General features: G+C 38.9%; 1 protein-coding gene across 2 annotated transcripts; it reads left to right on the plus strand.

The window, feature by feature from the left end:
- The first annotated feature begins 392 nt into the window (after positions 1 to 392).
- Positions 393 to 9,624, plus strand: LOC120441875 (gastrula zinc finger protein XlCGF42.1-like). 2 transcript variants are annotated; one of them, XM_039617370.1, is made up of 4 exons: positions 4,463 to 4,490; positions 6,297 to 6,893; positions 7,218 to 7,404; positions 9,335 to 9,624. In XM_039617370.1, the coding sequence occupies exons 1-4, from the start codon at positions 4,473 to 4,475 to the stop codon at positions 9,340 to 9,342; spliced, it is 810 nt and encodes a 269-aa protein (XP_039473304.1). In that variant the 5' UTR covers positions 4,463 to 4,472; the 3' UTR covers positions 9,343 to 9,624. The 2 variants fall into 2 exon arrangements, 1 of the variants encoding a protein (XP_039473304.1); XR_005614337.1 differs by lacking the exons at positions 4,463 to 4,490; positions 6,297 to 6,893; positions 7,218 to 7,404; positions 9,335 to 9,624 and adding exons at positions 393 to 502; positions 4,385 to 4,441.
- The last annotated feature ends 7,973 nt before the right edge of the window (positions 9,625 to 17,597 follow it).

Below are 17,597 nucleotides of genomic sequence, written 5' to 3' on the forward strand. Positions count from 1 at the left end.
TGTTTCTTTAAGTTCTCCAGGAAGAATGATAAATGTTTTTTTTATAATAAATTTGTTAATACTTTCAGCTAAAAAATTTTATCCATAAATGTAAGTTTATTAATAAAACACCATATTTCTGCCTTTTTTTTGTAAGGATATGGAATTGTACATACAATCAATATCAGACTCAACCAACAACAAGCCTCTCAGAACAATATATATATGTGTGAATTTTTCCGCGTAGTAATAAGATATTTTTTTACTCCTGGTTCTGTATGTTCATGTTCTGTTCTTCCGTAAACTTCATCTGTTTGTATGTTGTACACTCATTGTGTTTCAATAAAGTTCAATTAAAAAAAAAGTACGTTCTAAACGAAGCTTCAGACGTCACTAATCACGTGACTCTGGCCAAACGAATCAAGCCTCGACACAGTGTTTCTGAAGCAGCGTGTTGATCTTTTTGACACACGCACCGGAGCGTCATCTTCAAGCGGACCATCACTACCTCTCACATCTAAAGGTAAGTGCCAAGGTAACTTTGAACTGAGTTCAGTGAATCTCGAGTTTTTCGAAGTTTTCTGAATGAAGTTTTCTGTTGCTCTCTGTGAGAGAAGACCGTTAAAGGCGAGACTCTCCAGAGTGTAGCAAAACAGGAAACAGCAGCTGTGTGTGTGTAAGTGTGCAAACAATAGATTTCACTAGAAGGGACCACATCCTTGGTAACGATGAGGAATGTGAATAGTGCTGCAGTTTGGGGAAGGGCTTGAAGGGGATTGGCGACGGCTCTCGGGTATGGCGTTACTTTTGTGCCACTATTCTGAGCGCACGTAAAAAGAAAGTTTGCAGGTGCAAGTGTTGTATTTTGAGGACAAATTTTGAGCAAAGAAAAGCTGAATTTGAGTGAACAAAATTCATTTCTGCGTGCAAAAAATGTATTTCAGTGTTTGCTATTATCCATACATACACACAATAGCAGCCCCTCTCGCTCAGCGTTTGCATTTGCGCTCGCTCGCAATGTGTTGCTCGCGCTCTCAACATTTCTGCCCGTGCGCGCTCAACTCTTTCTCTACACCGTTATAGTTGTGCCACAAAACCAGCCAATCACAGACTTGGATGCAAAAATATCTGATTGGCTGTTCTTGTCTCCAATCAGCTCGAAATGACGAAATGCAATATCCCAGAATCCATTTCGTCCAAAACTCAAACGAGGCAGTTGCGGAGTAGTGATGTGCGATACCACTGATTTCCTTTCCGATCCAATACCAAGTAATATTCAGGGTGGTATCGACGATACTGATCCGACACTGATACTTTGTACAAAAACTTATTTTATTTATTGTATCTCAAATTATAGCATCAAAATGATTACAGGACATCAGATTACTTGTTCTTATCACTTAATAATGCAGAATTCATCATATAGAAATAAAAAAGTTGTGCGCTATTTGAACACCTTGCCTGCCTGCAGCACTAAAGGACTCCGTGAGAGACGTCTGTCTCGCCCTAGCAGCACCTGTCCCCGTCCTCCTCTTCAGTTCGCCTCAACATACACTCGACATATTCTGTGATATGATTTACTCTGAGGTGTTTGAAAAGGTTAGTGATGTTGCCACAACCATACATGCCAACCCTCCCGATTTTCCCGTTAGAATCCAGAATTTCAGGGCCCCTCCCTAAAATCTCCCGGAGCCACCATCAGGGGCCATTCTAAGATCAGAGCTTTGGGGGTGCTGAGCACCCAGAGAGCTGCCCATCCAGGCAAGGTAAACTTTACTCGTCACGATGAGACTTCTTCCCCGTCTCTGTCAGTCCCTGCATCCTTAAATGTCTCCCGTTGTCCCGTGTTCCCTCTGACTGTCTCCTTGGTGCATTTAAACCCCTGTTCCTCCCTGTCCTCATCGTCTGTTGTCTTCATCTCCATTATCAGTCATCATAATTTTACCCTCTCTGTGCAAGTCTGCAAATTTCCTTATTAAATCATAAGATTCTTAAATTCATCAAGTCTCTCTGTGCCTGGGTCCTCATCACAAAACATGACATCACTGTTTAGTTCATTTTAACACAATTTAACCCCCACATTTGTGAAAGAAAAGCAAAACACTTTTTTGAAAAGTCTGTAACAAAAACATCAAATCTGATAAAGGTTATTTAAACGCTGCTAAAGACTACTACTGCCAAAGAAGAATGGTGAGGTTATCTCAAACACACTCCGTCAGTCTTGATGCTGTTGAACAACAAAATGTTTAAAAATGTCGCGCGTTTACCTGGTGATAGTCTCATGCACGACGCGATCGCGAAAACGGCAAACAATTAACACCACGCCGATGCTGTTCACAGGACAGCAAGAGTAAACGATCGGGAGACTCTTGTCGTCGTTATCGTTCCCCTCGAACGTGTTATTACTCCGATTTCAGCGTTTTTGCTTCACAACTAAAGCGTGCAGTTTACTTTGTGTGCACCAACATGGACTCGAATCAACCAGCGCCACCTCTGGCCAAGTGCCCCAGCCTACAGCCAGATCAACTTGTGACACAAATCTGCACCACGTTTGAATTCGTTTCATATACAACACATTTGTACCTTTCAATTGTGTCTGTTTGTGCATCATGCAAATAAACCTTTGAAATGAATGAAATGATATCATGTATTTATTATTGGCCTACATTTGTACAAAATTCCAAATTATATTACACAAAGTCATAGAAATCACCACCCCTGTTCATCATGATTTTAAAATTCTCTTTTTCCATAACAATGAAATACGCCTTGGACAAATACGACACATCAATATTTCATTAGTGTTGTCACATCACATGTCATAAGCATAGTCTGCCTGTGTCTTTTCTCTGGAAATTAATATTTCCGGCCAACATAGGCAATCCATCAACATGGCTGGAGAGTTGGTAGTTATATACAGTCTGTATAAGTGTGGTTAATCTAATGAACATTTGTAAGGAGATGGCAGTTACTGTGAAATTACAGCAGTTACACAGTGATTAGTAATAAACAGAGCCAGTGAGAGTGAGTGGATTGAAGAAAGTCAGTGACTCGGGTGTGTCGATTGGTTTGTCATTTGTTTTTGAGTCTGGAGGAGACGTAGAAATCTTTTGTTTTAAATCTTAGTTAGGAAGATTCCTGTTTTAAAACAAGCACTTTTTGTGAGATATGCAAGAAGTACATCTGCAGACTGCACACAGTTACATTCTGTCCATCATGTGGACAAAATTGAAAATGTTGAACATTGAAAAACTGAGAACGTTGGGCAAGTTCAAAAGAAATGTGTTTGGAAGGACGAAAAACCAAATTGTTCCTAAAAATAGTTATGGAAAGTCAAACTGTTGTATGTCTGTGTTCTACGTGTTTATCTAATGGAAAATAAAGTTGCTATTGTTTTATTGCAGTTTTTTAACAATTCTGAGTGGATTTACACAGTACGGGTCAAAATGACCCGCAACAAAATCAATGTCATTTTTTTGTTTTTCAACATAATACAAGGGTTAATTTCCAAAACTTGCATATGATCTTCAATTTGTAGCAGATCCACTATCACATAGCAGCTGGAGCAGTCTCCAATGGAGGTCAGTCCACTACTGCCACCTGTGGCCAAGTACCATAGCCTACTACTAGATTAACTCATGACACATCTGCACCTGTTTCTATGACCACATTGAGTAGAGTCTGAGTGGCTGCACTTACACTGGTGCATTCAAATCTACCCACAAACATATTGAAAGATGCAATGTGGATTGTCAAGACTCAAACCAATCATTAAGCAAAGACAGCAGGGATCACTTGTTTCTGTTTATTATACAGCCAGATTTACTTGTGACACACATGTGCAGCTGGCTTTATCACCTATTTTGAATTTGTTTCAAGCACAATACATTTGTAACTTTCAGTGTTTTCAAGTCTTCCAAAAGAAGAAAAAAAAACCTTCAACTACATGACATGCAATTGTGTATTTGTTTTCACCTTATCATACACTTGAAGTTTTACAAATCACCACTCCTTTTGTTAGTATCATTTCAGTCTCAGACAATCTAGTTTTTCTTACAGAGATTGAATGCACCTTCTGCGGATGGCAGTACCACACAGTGTGTGTGGACTTCCCCTGTACAGAAGGCAACTACAAATGTTGCGAATGCTAAATAAACAGAAAGAAATGATCCCTGTTGTCTTTGCTTAATGATTGGTTTTAGTCTTGACAATCCACATTGCTGGCATTGCATCTTTCAATGCCAGCAATGCCAGGTATCAGTGCTCAAACCTTTTGTGTTTGTTTCCAATAAGTTGCCCACCTCGGGAAGCAAAATGTGTTCTTTTACTTGTCAGATGAACATATGAGACACTTTGACTCTTCAGTGCAGTGTGGAGCCTAACAAAGATCTGTTTTGTGTCCCAGCTGATCAGCAGGAGGAGAAGAGTCTGACGGAGCAGCAGAGGAACATTTTCAGCTACTTGGACTCAGCTCAGCCACTACAGAGAAAACAATGAGCTCAACACAGAAGGTGACAGACAGAGCAGGGCGATATGACCAAAAATATTTATCACGATATACATTTGAAAATTTGCGATAACAATATAACTGACGATATAATTGACACTAGACAAAATACTTTACAACTCCACAAAAAACACAGTAATAACGACGGCCTGCTAGCATGCTCTACCACAAATAGTGTTTGTTGTGTATCTGACGGACGAAAGCTAAACCAGTTCCACACGACTGAAGTTGCAGCATTTTTACACACCAATTCTGGTTCATCTGTTTCATTCAACGATCCACTTTCACCCTTTTCATTCTCCGTCACCGCCATGCTTTTTCCTCCATGTGCGTGTGAAAACAAAGGCACTGCACATGCGCATTTTACCCATATTCTATCGTCATATTTCGCTTTCCTATCGTTGCCCAACATTATACCGGTATTACTATGAACGGTATGATATGGCCCAGCTGATCCTGCACTAATCACACATTAAAATGAGTAAAAGAGGTAAAACTGTGTGCCAGAGTCAGGGGTCAGGGTATTGTTTTTATGTCACAGCACCAGAACGATTGCAGGTGCTCATTAGTAGTTACCATAAATCACCACCTTTCATGGTCTCAGCACATCGACTCTGTTATTAAGAAAATGGGACAAGGCATAGCTATGGCTATGAAATGCTCTTTCTGTATCACTTCTTCAATTATGAAAGATGTCATTAATGCACTAGTAATGTCTCATCTGGAGTATTGTTCAATCATTTGTCAGCAGCTAATAAGACAGATCTTAACAGACTTCAGTTAGTCCAGAATAAGGCGTCCAGATTAGTGTTAAGATGTTCATACTATACTAATATTGATAAAATGCATAATCAACTTTCTTGGCTTCCTGTACAGGCTAAAATATTCTGTGGCTTACTTGTAGTTATAAAGAAAACAATTCTGTTAAACACACCACATTTATTTCTGCTCAGCTGCAGTATCCAGATGAAATACATAATCATATTACACAGTTTTCAACAAACTGCAATTTAGTAAATGCTCGAGTTAAAAGTAACTTTTTGTAAAAATGTTACATTTAGAGCAACTTTCAAGTGGAATAAATTGCCTTATAAAATTAGAGAATTAACAACTATTCAAAACTTCAATGAAAACTTAAAAGTCAATTTAAAGAGCTTTTAGTTGTTGTAAATTTTGTAAGAGAGGATTTGTTTTTGAAATTACTCTAATGTGTCTCAATGTTATTGATATTATTATTATTATTATTATTATTATTGATTGCTTATATTTTAACATTTGTGAAACCTCACTGTGGATGTAAGAGCCAAATTATGTGGATATTTTGAATCCACTTTATTGTGTAATATTTTATGTGATTGTATTTGACGGAAGACGAGCAACATCTGTTGTGGAAGCTAATGGGGTTCCTTTTGAATAAACAAATAAACAAACATACGATTTATTATCACTGAATAATTATGTATAAATCTATAAAAGTTGTAGAAATATGTAATAGGAAACAACAAAATAATATAAATTATAAAATAATTGTGTGTGTGTGTGTGTGTGTGTGTGTGTGTGTGTGTGTGTGTGTGTGTGTACACAATCAGGAGGGATAGTGTTTTTAAATAGTCATGAATTATTTTTAACACCAGGTTGGATGTAATGTGTTAGAACTACCAGCAGGTGGTGATAAGAGACCTTTAAGGTGTTTGGTGCCACACTCCACCTTCAGGTTTAAAACTAGTGTTAATGGAGGGAGTTTGAAGGTTCAGTTTGTTCCACGACTGCATTTCACTCACTGCCTCTGTTTGTATCTCTGTCACTGCAGGACCAACATGGAGCGAGAAGTCAGCGCTCTCAGGAGGCCGACAAACCTCACAGAAGAAAGAGAGAGAAAACATACACCTGTGACGAGTGTGGGAAGGAGTTTACTGTGAGGTCCAAACTAAAACTGCATCAGGTCATCCACACTGGAGAGAGACCGTTCTGCTGTGACTTGTGTGGAAAGTCTTTTTCCAGGAAGGATTCCCTGAAAACACACCAACTCATCCACAGTGGAGTTAAAGCGTACAGCTGTGATCAGTGTGGCAGAGCTTTTACTCAAAGTTGCAACTTACAGAGGCATCTAGTTACCCACTCTGGAATTAAGGCATACAGCTGTGACATTTGTGGAAAAACTTTCAGCCTGATAGGGCACCGAAATAGACACCTACGCATTCACACCAGACATGATGTGTACTGGTGTGAACAGTGTGGCAAACAGTTTATAACTCACACAGAGTTAAAACGACACATGTTTACCCACACTGAGGGACGACCTTATAAATGTGACCTGTGTGAGAAGACTTTTAAATCTCCACGTCACCTGAGACGACACCAACAGATCCACACCAGAAAGAGACTCTACAAGTGCAGTTACTGTGAGGTATGTATTTATATTGTTATCTTGTCATTTTAGCCTGACTGTTTGGAACAACTCTGCTCATTAAACTGTGTTAGCATGTTAGCAATTCTACTGCATGGAAAAGCAGCTCTGAGTGATTATTCAGATTTTCATTTCAGTTATGATTTTAGTATTACTGTAGTATTATGGTGGTAGTATTGTAGTTATTGCAGCCCAGTAAACTGAGTGTGTTAACTGAAACAGTCAAATGTAATTGGACGTCTGCAGAGATGCTCTTTATTTCAGGCGACGTTCAGGATAAAATGTTGAAGGACTGACTTACACTGTCTTTGTGTCTTTGTTTAGAAGCAGAGCGACACAGATGGATCCAGTTCTCAACCCTGTCATCACTGTGGTGGTGGGAAAGACTTTCATTGTGACCTCTGTGGAAAAACTTTCAGTTGGCAAGACACCCTAAAAAGACATCAACGTAGACACACTGGAGACAAACTGAAATACTGCAAAGAATGTGGGAGAAGCTTCACCACATCAGGTAACTTAAAACGCCATGAACTGATTCACAGTGGGGTTAAAAAGCACCTCTGTGATCAGTGTGGGTCATCCTTCACCACTGCAGTTGAGCTTAAAACACACAAACGAGTCCACACAGGAGAGAAACCATACAAGTGCAGACACTGTGACAAAAGCTTCTCACGTTCAGGTAATCGTAACTATCATGAACATACACACATGGAAGGAAACTACAGCTGTGACCAGTGTGACAAGAGCTTCAGGAATCTCAGTTCATACTCCAAACACAAACGATCCCACGTTACTAATAAACTGTTTCACTGTTACCAATGTGCCCAAACATTCACCTCATTGTCTGCTCTGTGCAAACATCAGCGTGATCACTCAGGGCTGAAATCACTCCCATCACTGGATCACAGTGAATCTGAAGAGACAGAAAGATCCTCTGGTTTCAGTGTCAGACTCAAAAAGCTTGAGATCAGGCTCCACAGAGTTCAGATAGAATCATTTTAATTTGTGTTGAACTGAACTGGTTGCTGGGCTGAACTTCTACATAATACAGATTTACATGGGATCTTATTTTCTGTCGTTTTACTGAGTCAGTTTTGTCCTTTTTTCTCTGTCCTGGTTTTGCTCGTCTGTAAATAACTGAAACTCAGTCAAATAGTTCATTGTTCTCCAGCAAAACGTTTTGGAAACTCATGTTTAACCTTTAAAACTCTGACATGTTTTAGCACACAAGGCTTCATCGGGGAGTTCACTCATGATTGGACCATGAGAATAAAGGTTTTTAGTTCTTTCAAAGAGTTCAAAGAGAGTCTTGGAGGTGTTTGACATTTGACAATTGAAAGACTATTTTTCTTGCTTTATGTAGTGTGGAAGTTTTTAATGTTTCTTTCATCTGTGATGTTCTTGAATGTGTTCACATGAAGATGGTACAAATAAACTGTCCTTTTAGCTTTAGCTCCTAATTTATTCATTATTTATGGGTGTAGCACAGCAGCAGTTTCTTGATTAACACATGGAGGGCTCGGGATCTGATGGTAAATAATGTTTTGTGTCCTTGTACACATCATACAGCTCAGGTTTACACAGTGGGATGGTTTGTAAGAACGCAGCTCTCCTGTGGATAAATCCTTACTCTTAGCCTCAGGACCTCACACAGTCCCAGCAGGTTTGGTCAGAAGATTTATCCCTTATACCAAAACTTCACAGAGTCTCGTGGCTGAACTGGCTGCATGCATCTCTGAATGTAAATTGGTGCACTATTAATAGATCACTCTGGAACTGTTTCGTCACCCTAATTTGCCCACTTAGTAAATCTCACTCATGGCCAAGAAATTGAAATAAATCTTGTTTCCCTGCTGGATAGTGATCCACTGTAACTCTGCTCCTCCTTCCTGTTTAGGATTTCTGTGGCTGGAGTAAAATTCCCTCCATCCATCACTTATCTCAGCTAACCCAAAGTAAAATAAAGTTTTGATCATCTTAAAAAAGCATTACAATAATGGGCATTACCAATGCAAACTGAATAATACAGAAGATGAAAGAATAGACTTTGATCAGTTAATAAAGCTCATGATCTTGATTCATTGTGGCTCCTACACAGATACTTCTGGGTCACTTCTCTCAGTTAGGAACCTTCCTCACCAAAACTGACTGTTGGACCACACCCCTGGTTTCATGAGAAATTGTTTCAGCCATGATTTCTCTTCCTGTATTTCAGAGTAAAGACTGAAGTGACAAATGGAAACATGTTTACAAAACGCAATGTGAGAGAGACGTTGAGGTCCTTAGAAGTTACCCTGGGTTTTTTTGTCACCCTGCTAGATGTTACACACCTTGTTATTGGACTGATTTCTACTGCTGGACTACTCCTGGGGAGAGTAACAATACTCTTACTAATTAGCTCCTTTTCACACCTTTGAGGATATTTATTTTTGTGCTTGCAGCGCTGTGAGCCAGAACAGCGAGAGAAAAATCTGCAACAGTGACGAGCCGAATGCTTAAGTGAATCCCAGCAGCTGCACATGTGCTACGCTGATTTAGAGGATATCTTTGCTCTGGATTTATATTTATACTCTTTCATTTCTATATGATTCTAATTGCATCTAAACGAAGATGATTCAATTTGATACATTTTGAAGGCTCTTCATGCTTTGGTGTAAATGAGACGTAATATTTGCTCTTGGTTTGGTTCTCCTGTACAGAACCTTGCAGTACAACAGAAACCTAAAAACATTATTTGTAGTTGTTATTCTTAGTTGTTCTGCTGCCTAAATACCACAGGGTCTAATTATGAAGTTATTGAGCTGCACATACTTTACGACCTGCTTAAGTTCGAGGTCACAGTGTCTGTAGAGCAGCTGGAACATAATAAAGTCTACAGGTTAAAGTTTTCTCTTCTCTTATTGTTCTTTCTGCTGCTTGGTTTGATGGATCTGAGAGCTTTTGTTTTTATTACTGTTATTTAATTATTATTAATATTTTACTCTTTAGAAGCTTTAAAATAGTGTTTGTGTTTGGAAAAAATGGATTTAAGAATTGAACAGAAACATCTGTCCTTCTGAAAATCGCCCAAAGGCACCGAGACAAACTCAAAGGATGCAACCTGTAACTTTCTCTTCCTTCATGTCAGTACCATCATCGATTATTTATATAAAATGCATATAGCATCAGTAACACTTTAGTTTGGACTTCATGATTTCTGTAACTGGAAAATATTTTGTTTAAAGACAGAAGTGACCGCATAGTTACAACATTAAAGTGAAATATTTAATAGTCTAATAACAGATTAAATGCTGTGTTGAGGCTGTCGTTTCAGGAGGAGAGAAGCTGCAGAGAGGCGTGTAAGACTGCAGCTCTGCTTCCTGGTCCCAACTCTGGATAGTCATATTTTGGGGGGTTTAATAAATTTGTCCATATTTCTAGAAATGAGAGCTGCTCCATCCAAAGCGGGATGGATGCCGTCTCTCCTAACAAGACCAGGTTTCCTCCAGAAGGTTTGCCAATTATCTATGAAGCCCACATCGTTTCTTGGACACCACTCAGACAGCCAGCAACTTAAGGAGAACATGTGGCTAAACATGTCACTCCTGGGCTGTATCCCAATTCAGGGTCTGCATTTCCCTGAATTTTAAGGATGTGTCAGTGTAGACTTCGTGGCCCAACATATCCCAGATTACATAGCGCGGCGGTGGGTGTGGATAATTTTGCCGGAAAAAAAAACAGTGGAAGCAGAGCAGCCAAAGAGTAAACGTTTAAAAGTAAGTACTCATATGATGTCTCAACAGGACCTGGAAAAACTAGTCCATGCATTCATTTTTAGTAGGCTTGATTACTGTAACAGCATCTTTACAGGTCTACCTAAACAATCAGTCAGACAACTACAGCTCATTCAGAACTCTGCTGCTGCTCGAGTCCTCACTAAGACCAAAAAAGTGGACCACACCAGTCCAGCTCTGAGGTCTTTACTCTGGCTGCCTGTCCGTCAGAGGATAGACTTTGAAGTTCTGATGCTGGTCTATAAATCTCTGAATGGTTTAGGACCAAAATACATCAGTGACCTTCTGACCCAGTATGAACCTTCCAGATCCCTCAGGTCACCTGAATCTGTTTTTTTTTATCAGTTCCCAGAGCCAGAACCAGACACAAAGAAGCTGCATTCAGCTTTTATGCTCCATATTAGTGATGGGATTTCCGGCTCTTTTTAGAGAACCGGCTCTTTCGGCTCGGCTCACTAAAAAGAGCCGGTTCTTTCGGCTCCGAACCGGCTCTTCAGGTTGTTTTGTTGCTTTAATTTATTTATTTTTACAATAATATAAAATTATGCACAAAAGGAATTACTAATGTAAAAAAAGTGGTTTTATTTATATATGTTTATAAATAAATATATACAGTGGCCCCTAGAGACACGTACAAACTCCAAAAAGCATGTACAAACTCTAAAACACATTTCTAGCATGAACTGAACTTCCAAAACAGAGCTACCTAGATCACTTAAATTACACAATTGAAAGCATATGTGTATTGTTTGTGTATTTATACACAAGCACTCATATATATTCAAATAATTTAAAAAAAAGTTCATTTACCTCTTACTACCACACACCGGTCGTTGGTACTTGCTGGCTTGTGTAGCCTCTAGGTAACAAAAGCTCAACACTGCGCCTAGCATTCTGGAGCACTTCTGTTGTCTTTTGTACATGTTTTGGAGTTTTTACGTGCTTCTGAGGCTACGTCCACACGTACACGGGTATTTTTGAAAACAGAGATTTTCTGTTTTTGTTTTAAAAAATAATCCCGTCCACATGTAAATGCAGAAATGAAGGAAAACGCTGCTAGGAACATGCCAAAGCAACAGGTGCCAATATATTCCTAAACGTGTAGAAATGTTGGCCAATCAGAAGTCTAGAAGCCTCGGTGGGAAATAGTAAACAAAGATGGGGCATAGAAGCAGAACTGAGTCGTATGTGTGGAGGGACAGTAACTGTGTGTGTATATGTAAGCATTTAAACACTGCAGAGAGTACAATTAACAGTAACAGTATTATAGAAATTCATTTCACTGAAACAAAACGTGGCGCACAGTGTGACGTCAAAAAAGGCGCACATCTTTGACGCTGCGTTTTCTCCGTTTTCCTCATCCACGTAAATGCAAAAACGGAGTTTTCGAAAATAGACATTTTTAGAAATCTCCGTTTTCAAAAATACCTGGGTACGTGTGGACGTAGCCTGAGTTTTTATGTGTTTTGGAGTTTTTACGTGTTTTGGAGTATGTACTTGCTGCTCTGTCTCTAGGGGCCACCGTAAATATACTTTTATTTAGTCACTCCACATAAAATGTAATAAATAAATCATATAATACAAAAACCAACTAGTCACTGTTCAACTTTTAACTATTTAAATTTTTAGCTTTTCCTTTTAAACAAATTTAAAATGAAACAACACAAAACACTGCAAACCACAGCACAATTAAATATAAATTAAGATATGAAAAAGAAGATGCATATTCTCTGTCATATGGGCTTGCATGAATAAACTTTCTGAATCCTTTATCATCTGCAACTGAAAATAGTTGTGGATGATTACTATACCTTTCTAATGTGACGTTGTTGTCCCTGGATCTCTTTCTCTCTCTCTCCCTCCCGCTCTGTTCCTCTGCTACTGCGACTGTAACTACCGCCCCTCCCCCCTCTGCCCAGCGCAAAGCACAAGGCTCGCGTGCGGAGTGAAGCAGAAAAAAAAGTGCGAGAGAGAGAGAGAGGGTGAGAGAAAGAAAAAAAAAACCCACGGCTAGCGTCGTTCACTTCAAAGATCCGGCTCTAAGAGCCATTTCGTTCGCGAACGACCCATCACTACTCCATATATCTGGAACAAACTGTCAGAAAGCCTCAGATCAGCTGAAACACTCAGTTTATTTAAATCCAGGTTGAAGACTCACCTGTTCTCAGCTGCATTTGAATAAAGCACCAAATCCACACTTTTAAGCTTAATTTTTTTTAATCAATTTTAAATCATGCTTTTTATTTGTTTTTGTTTTTTAATGTCTCTTTAAAGCACTTTGAATGACCTTGTTGTTGAATTGTGCTATAAATAAACTTGCCTTACTGAATATTATGTCACTTATTTATGTGTAAATGTTTAATAATGAAGAACTTTAAAACATCACTGTTGGCCACATGTCGGCAAAGTTATGTGTCATTAGTGATGTTTGTACTAACTTGGTTTTAAAGCCTTTACTTTAAAATATTCGCCGTTAAATAGTCGACCTTAATCTTACAGAGAATGTGATGATTTCATGGATAATTAAAGTCAGTCATATATCCACAAACACAAGCTGAAAGTCAGTGATGCTGCTCGGTTTGCAGTCCTGAATATCACGGCACAAGCAGGATTCACTGCACTGTTAATGTTAGCTATGTTATATTGCTGCCTCTGTTCGGTGGTGTCGAGCCAAACGGACTTTAACGTGTGTTTGAACGAGCTGACGGTTCACTCGTTAAGCTGAAAGAAAGATGCCTCCGTGCAAGCTTGAACATGTTGCATGTGCCGTTGGAACTGGATTTCAGTCTAAACTGATGTCCGTGTTGGTCCTGCAGAGAATCAGAGTTGGAAAAGTTGTTAATGTAGCAAAAAACAAAATGTAATGCATTTTGTTCACAATCTCTTTAAAGCCATGATCTTTTTTATCGCTGTCACTGGAGTGGGTAAATGAGTCTGCAAAGTTTAAAAAAAACAGATTTACATTTATTGTTTATTACTTTTACATCATCCCATCCCATTTAAACACATTTAAGAAATAACGTGGAAAATATCCTGTTGTTTGCATTTGGAGACTCTGCATTTGAACCATCCCAAATATCTGCACCAGGGAACCAACTCCTCAAGCCGGTAAAAAGGTCAAGGACACAGTTACACGATCGCTAAAATAACCTGTTTTTGAATAAAACAAAACCATATATGCATGAGCCCTGGAATCTCGGTTTAAAAAAAAGAAGCACTACAAATTACTTTTCTTATGTTTAGTATACAGGAGTTGCTGCTCACACTCTGAGTTGCACTAATGTGTCTGTCAGACGTCCCAAATGGACAGACCGCACGCGCACTCACGCCGGAAACCTCCTGACCTTATTTCCACGAGCCCTCGACTCAGCTGCAAAGTGCTTACAGGGTCAGTTTCATCAGAATTATCTGCCGTCATTCAGACATAAGTTGAGCAATGGTTTAATCAATTTTCCATCAAACCATAAAGGGATGCCGGAATTAAACAGAACATAGGATGTAAGTTAAGGAAATATAAGTTTGACTATGGAGCACATCTCCTTCAGCGTTCACAATAATGGATTGCATTTCTCTCAGTCAACTGACTGTTTAGGGGGGAAAGCGGCTAATAGTTAGTGGGCTCTGTGTTTGTGGTTGTTGTTTTTTAATCACACTAGGAGTGAACAAAAGCAGAAAACAACCCTGTAAAGATGCAGACTGTGAAAGTCTGGTTTATACCATAAATCTTACCAGCTGTAACTGAGTTTTTTGTGTTTTAAGTTATAAGCACGTGTCAAGACTTCTGTCTCCCAGCAACATTGCCGATGTGATCCTTCTTTTTTGTTCCCTATTAATGATCTACGGTAATTTGTGATATTGCCCCCATAAAATAATAAGGCTTTAATGAAATCATTGTGATACAGAGATTTGGATTCTTGTGCATGCAATGTGCATCAAGTAGATAAACAAGAAATTTTGTCAAGGTTGGATGTACTTCTGTGTTTACCAACTGCTCCTCAGTCCAAACTGACTTTATGGTTCATACGTGTCAACTCAGGGAACTCCTGTCGTGACCTCCCCTCTGTGAGCACACACACACACACACACACACACACACACACACACACACACACAGAAAGAGAGAAAGAGAGAAACAGAGATCATTAATGCAGAGGATTGCAGCAGCTTTTGGATTTTCACTCTCTGCTGGATTTTAGATGAACAGTCACATAAATTTCATTCCAAATTTTTCACCTTTTCTTCAATTAAGATGTGTCTTTAAATCCTTTCTAGTTCGAATAGTTTATTCACATAGTAAAAAAGTAGCTTGGGAACTCAGTAAGTAGGAACAGCGATAGTTTAAAGACATTTTCTAAAATAAAGAGGATTTCATCATCCACAGTTTGTGAAAACTGCAGTTAAAAACAAATCAGTAAATTCACAAATGATGGACTCTTTTCAGAGCTACGCTTCATGTACTGATTAACATACACTTAAAAGATGTACATTAGGCTGCAGACTGGTTATGTGGATTTGCTATATGAATATGCTCAAGAGTCTGTTTGAGCTAAAAAACTTGAAATATATACATATAATTTTAAATCAGTAACATAGATCAAATGTTTTTGGATAACAAACGAGTCACATTTTAAACACTGTTTGAATAAACAAAGAGACAATTATAAAGCGCAGGCTACAACAGACATGCTTACCGGGAGCAGAGAAACAGGCTGTATTTTCCATAAGCCACACCAGAAACGCTCTGTGGGGATAGCAAATCTGCGCCGTGGGAGTGTCTGGACCCTCCATGCCGGTGTTCTGACAAACCATCCTACTTTGGCAAAACGTCCTACCGTAGGTAGTTTCTGCACATTTCTGCTGGCACAGAGTAATTCCAGCACAAACTAAAGTAGGTATGGTGGTTTGCCACTTAACGTTGCCCATCAGAGTATGCTTGTAGCTCATATTCTTAAAGCCAGGATGGTTTGCCACTTCATTTTACCCATTAAATTATGCTTATAGGTAACATTCACAAAGGTAGCATGGTTTGGCACTTAATGTCACCCGTCAGAGTATGTTTCTAGCCCTTATTAACAAAGGTAGGATGGTTCGCCACTGAATTTTAGCTGTTAAAGTATGCTTCTTGCCATTTTCTCCAAAGGTGGCAAATGTCAACTTCCAACAGTCTCCTCAGTTCTCCTCAAACGTTCTTTTCACAAGCACAGTGAAGTTGCAGCTTGTTGGAAACACAGTGCCATTCATCCAATCAGTCAGGATGATGGGTTTGCTCTTCTTCTCCGATGCTGTTTGTCCACACTGCTGCTGCTTGCTGGGACTCTTTGCTCAGGACTTTGCTGCTGTCTCTTTATCTGCCATGTTATTGCTCTTTGGAACTGCATTCCTTGTCTTCAGGGAGGAGTGAGAGCTCGCTTATGAGGTTGAGGAACACATGGTGCTGTACATAAGTTAGCCAGAAATTGGCCTGAACATTTCCAATGGTGTAAAACTATAACTTTCTTCCGACCGCTGCATGTGGAAAATCGATCCAGGTCTGCTTTTCATCTGAAAGTGACAAAACTAAGACATTTTTCATTATTATCATCACTGCTTAACCGACACACAGAACTCTCTCTTTTTTTTTGAAACCTCCTTTTCTCTATGATTGTTTTTTTTTCATCTTCAATGTAAATTTTGTCTCTTCTTTACTCTACACTTTTTTTTTTTTTTTTTTTTTGCATAGTGACCTACAGAATCACCGCTCTCACAATTGGAGGCTTAAAAGTTACTTTTACACAGCGCACACACACACTGCGACGTCAGACACATTCACACTCACTTTTTCATCTGCATATATAAACCATATGACTGATGATGGTGATCCATAAGTATGATCACAAGTTTATCTAGTTAGTTTTCAACCCAACAAAACAAATAAACAAAAACATGATGCTGATGCTATAAACACTCTACACACATAAGTCAAGAGACAGGAAAACTGCTGAGCATCTGAAAGAACTCACGAAAACGCTGCACACTCCAGTTATCATAGTTATCAAAGTTCTGTTTCCCTCTCTTTGATGAGTTCTCAGCCAGCTCCTGATCTGATAATGTGTAGCTTGCTCATCAGCTCAGAAGAGACAGCAACGCAACCTCACACAGTGGTTGCGTGCTTTGCCCACAGTGGCAAAGACTTGCACTTTCATATTCAATTCAGCTCCTCCATCATGTAGTTTTCAGCGGTTTCATACAGGGTTCTAGAGATGGCACGATACCACTTTTTTATGTCCGATACCGATATCATAAATTTGGATATCTGCCGATACCGATATGAATCCGATATAGTGTGTTTTTTAATCAATAAAACTGTTTTTTTAATATCTTGCTGCATTTTGTATAAGTTCATACTCAAGTTTAAATAAACAACAACACTAAAGCTATTCTGTTATACCTGTATGTAAAAAAATACACTGCACCCAAAATATTTCATAGTTCAGCAACACTGATCAATCTAATAAACTTAAACCTACTCCATCCTCCCTATTCTGGTATTTTAAAGAGTACTTAGCAGAAATATTAAGCAACCTAACTAATAGGGTTGCAAACTCCCAGCAAAAAAAAAAAAGGGAACCACCCCCCACCCTCCACCTCATGATGCTTAATCGATGTAATCAACTTTAATTTGATGCAGGGTGAAAAAAAATGCACAGAATTAAATTATTTTTCAAGAATAATTAAATAGATTCAACATCTGTCTTCAACAGAATTGTAGACTGCACAGACGGTACCTTCCCAAAGGAAAAAGTACTAGCTTACTAGGGTATATTAGACTTAACAGTTACTATATACAGTAGCCTAATGGACTTCTATACATTTTACATCAGATTAAAACTTTGGGTGTAAGATTCAGATAATTATTTATTAAAAGCTAGATATTTTAAATGAGAATAAGAAA

Source organism: Oreochromis aureus, linkage group 9 (assembly GCF_013358895.1).
Source record: "Oreochromis aureus strain Israel breed Guangdong linkage group 9, ZZ_aureus, whole genome shotgun sequence".
Lineage (NCBI taxonomy): Eukaryota > Metazoa > Chordata > Actinopteri > Cichliformes > Cichlidae > Oreochromis > Oreochromis aureus.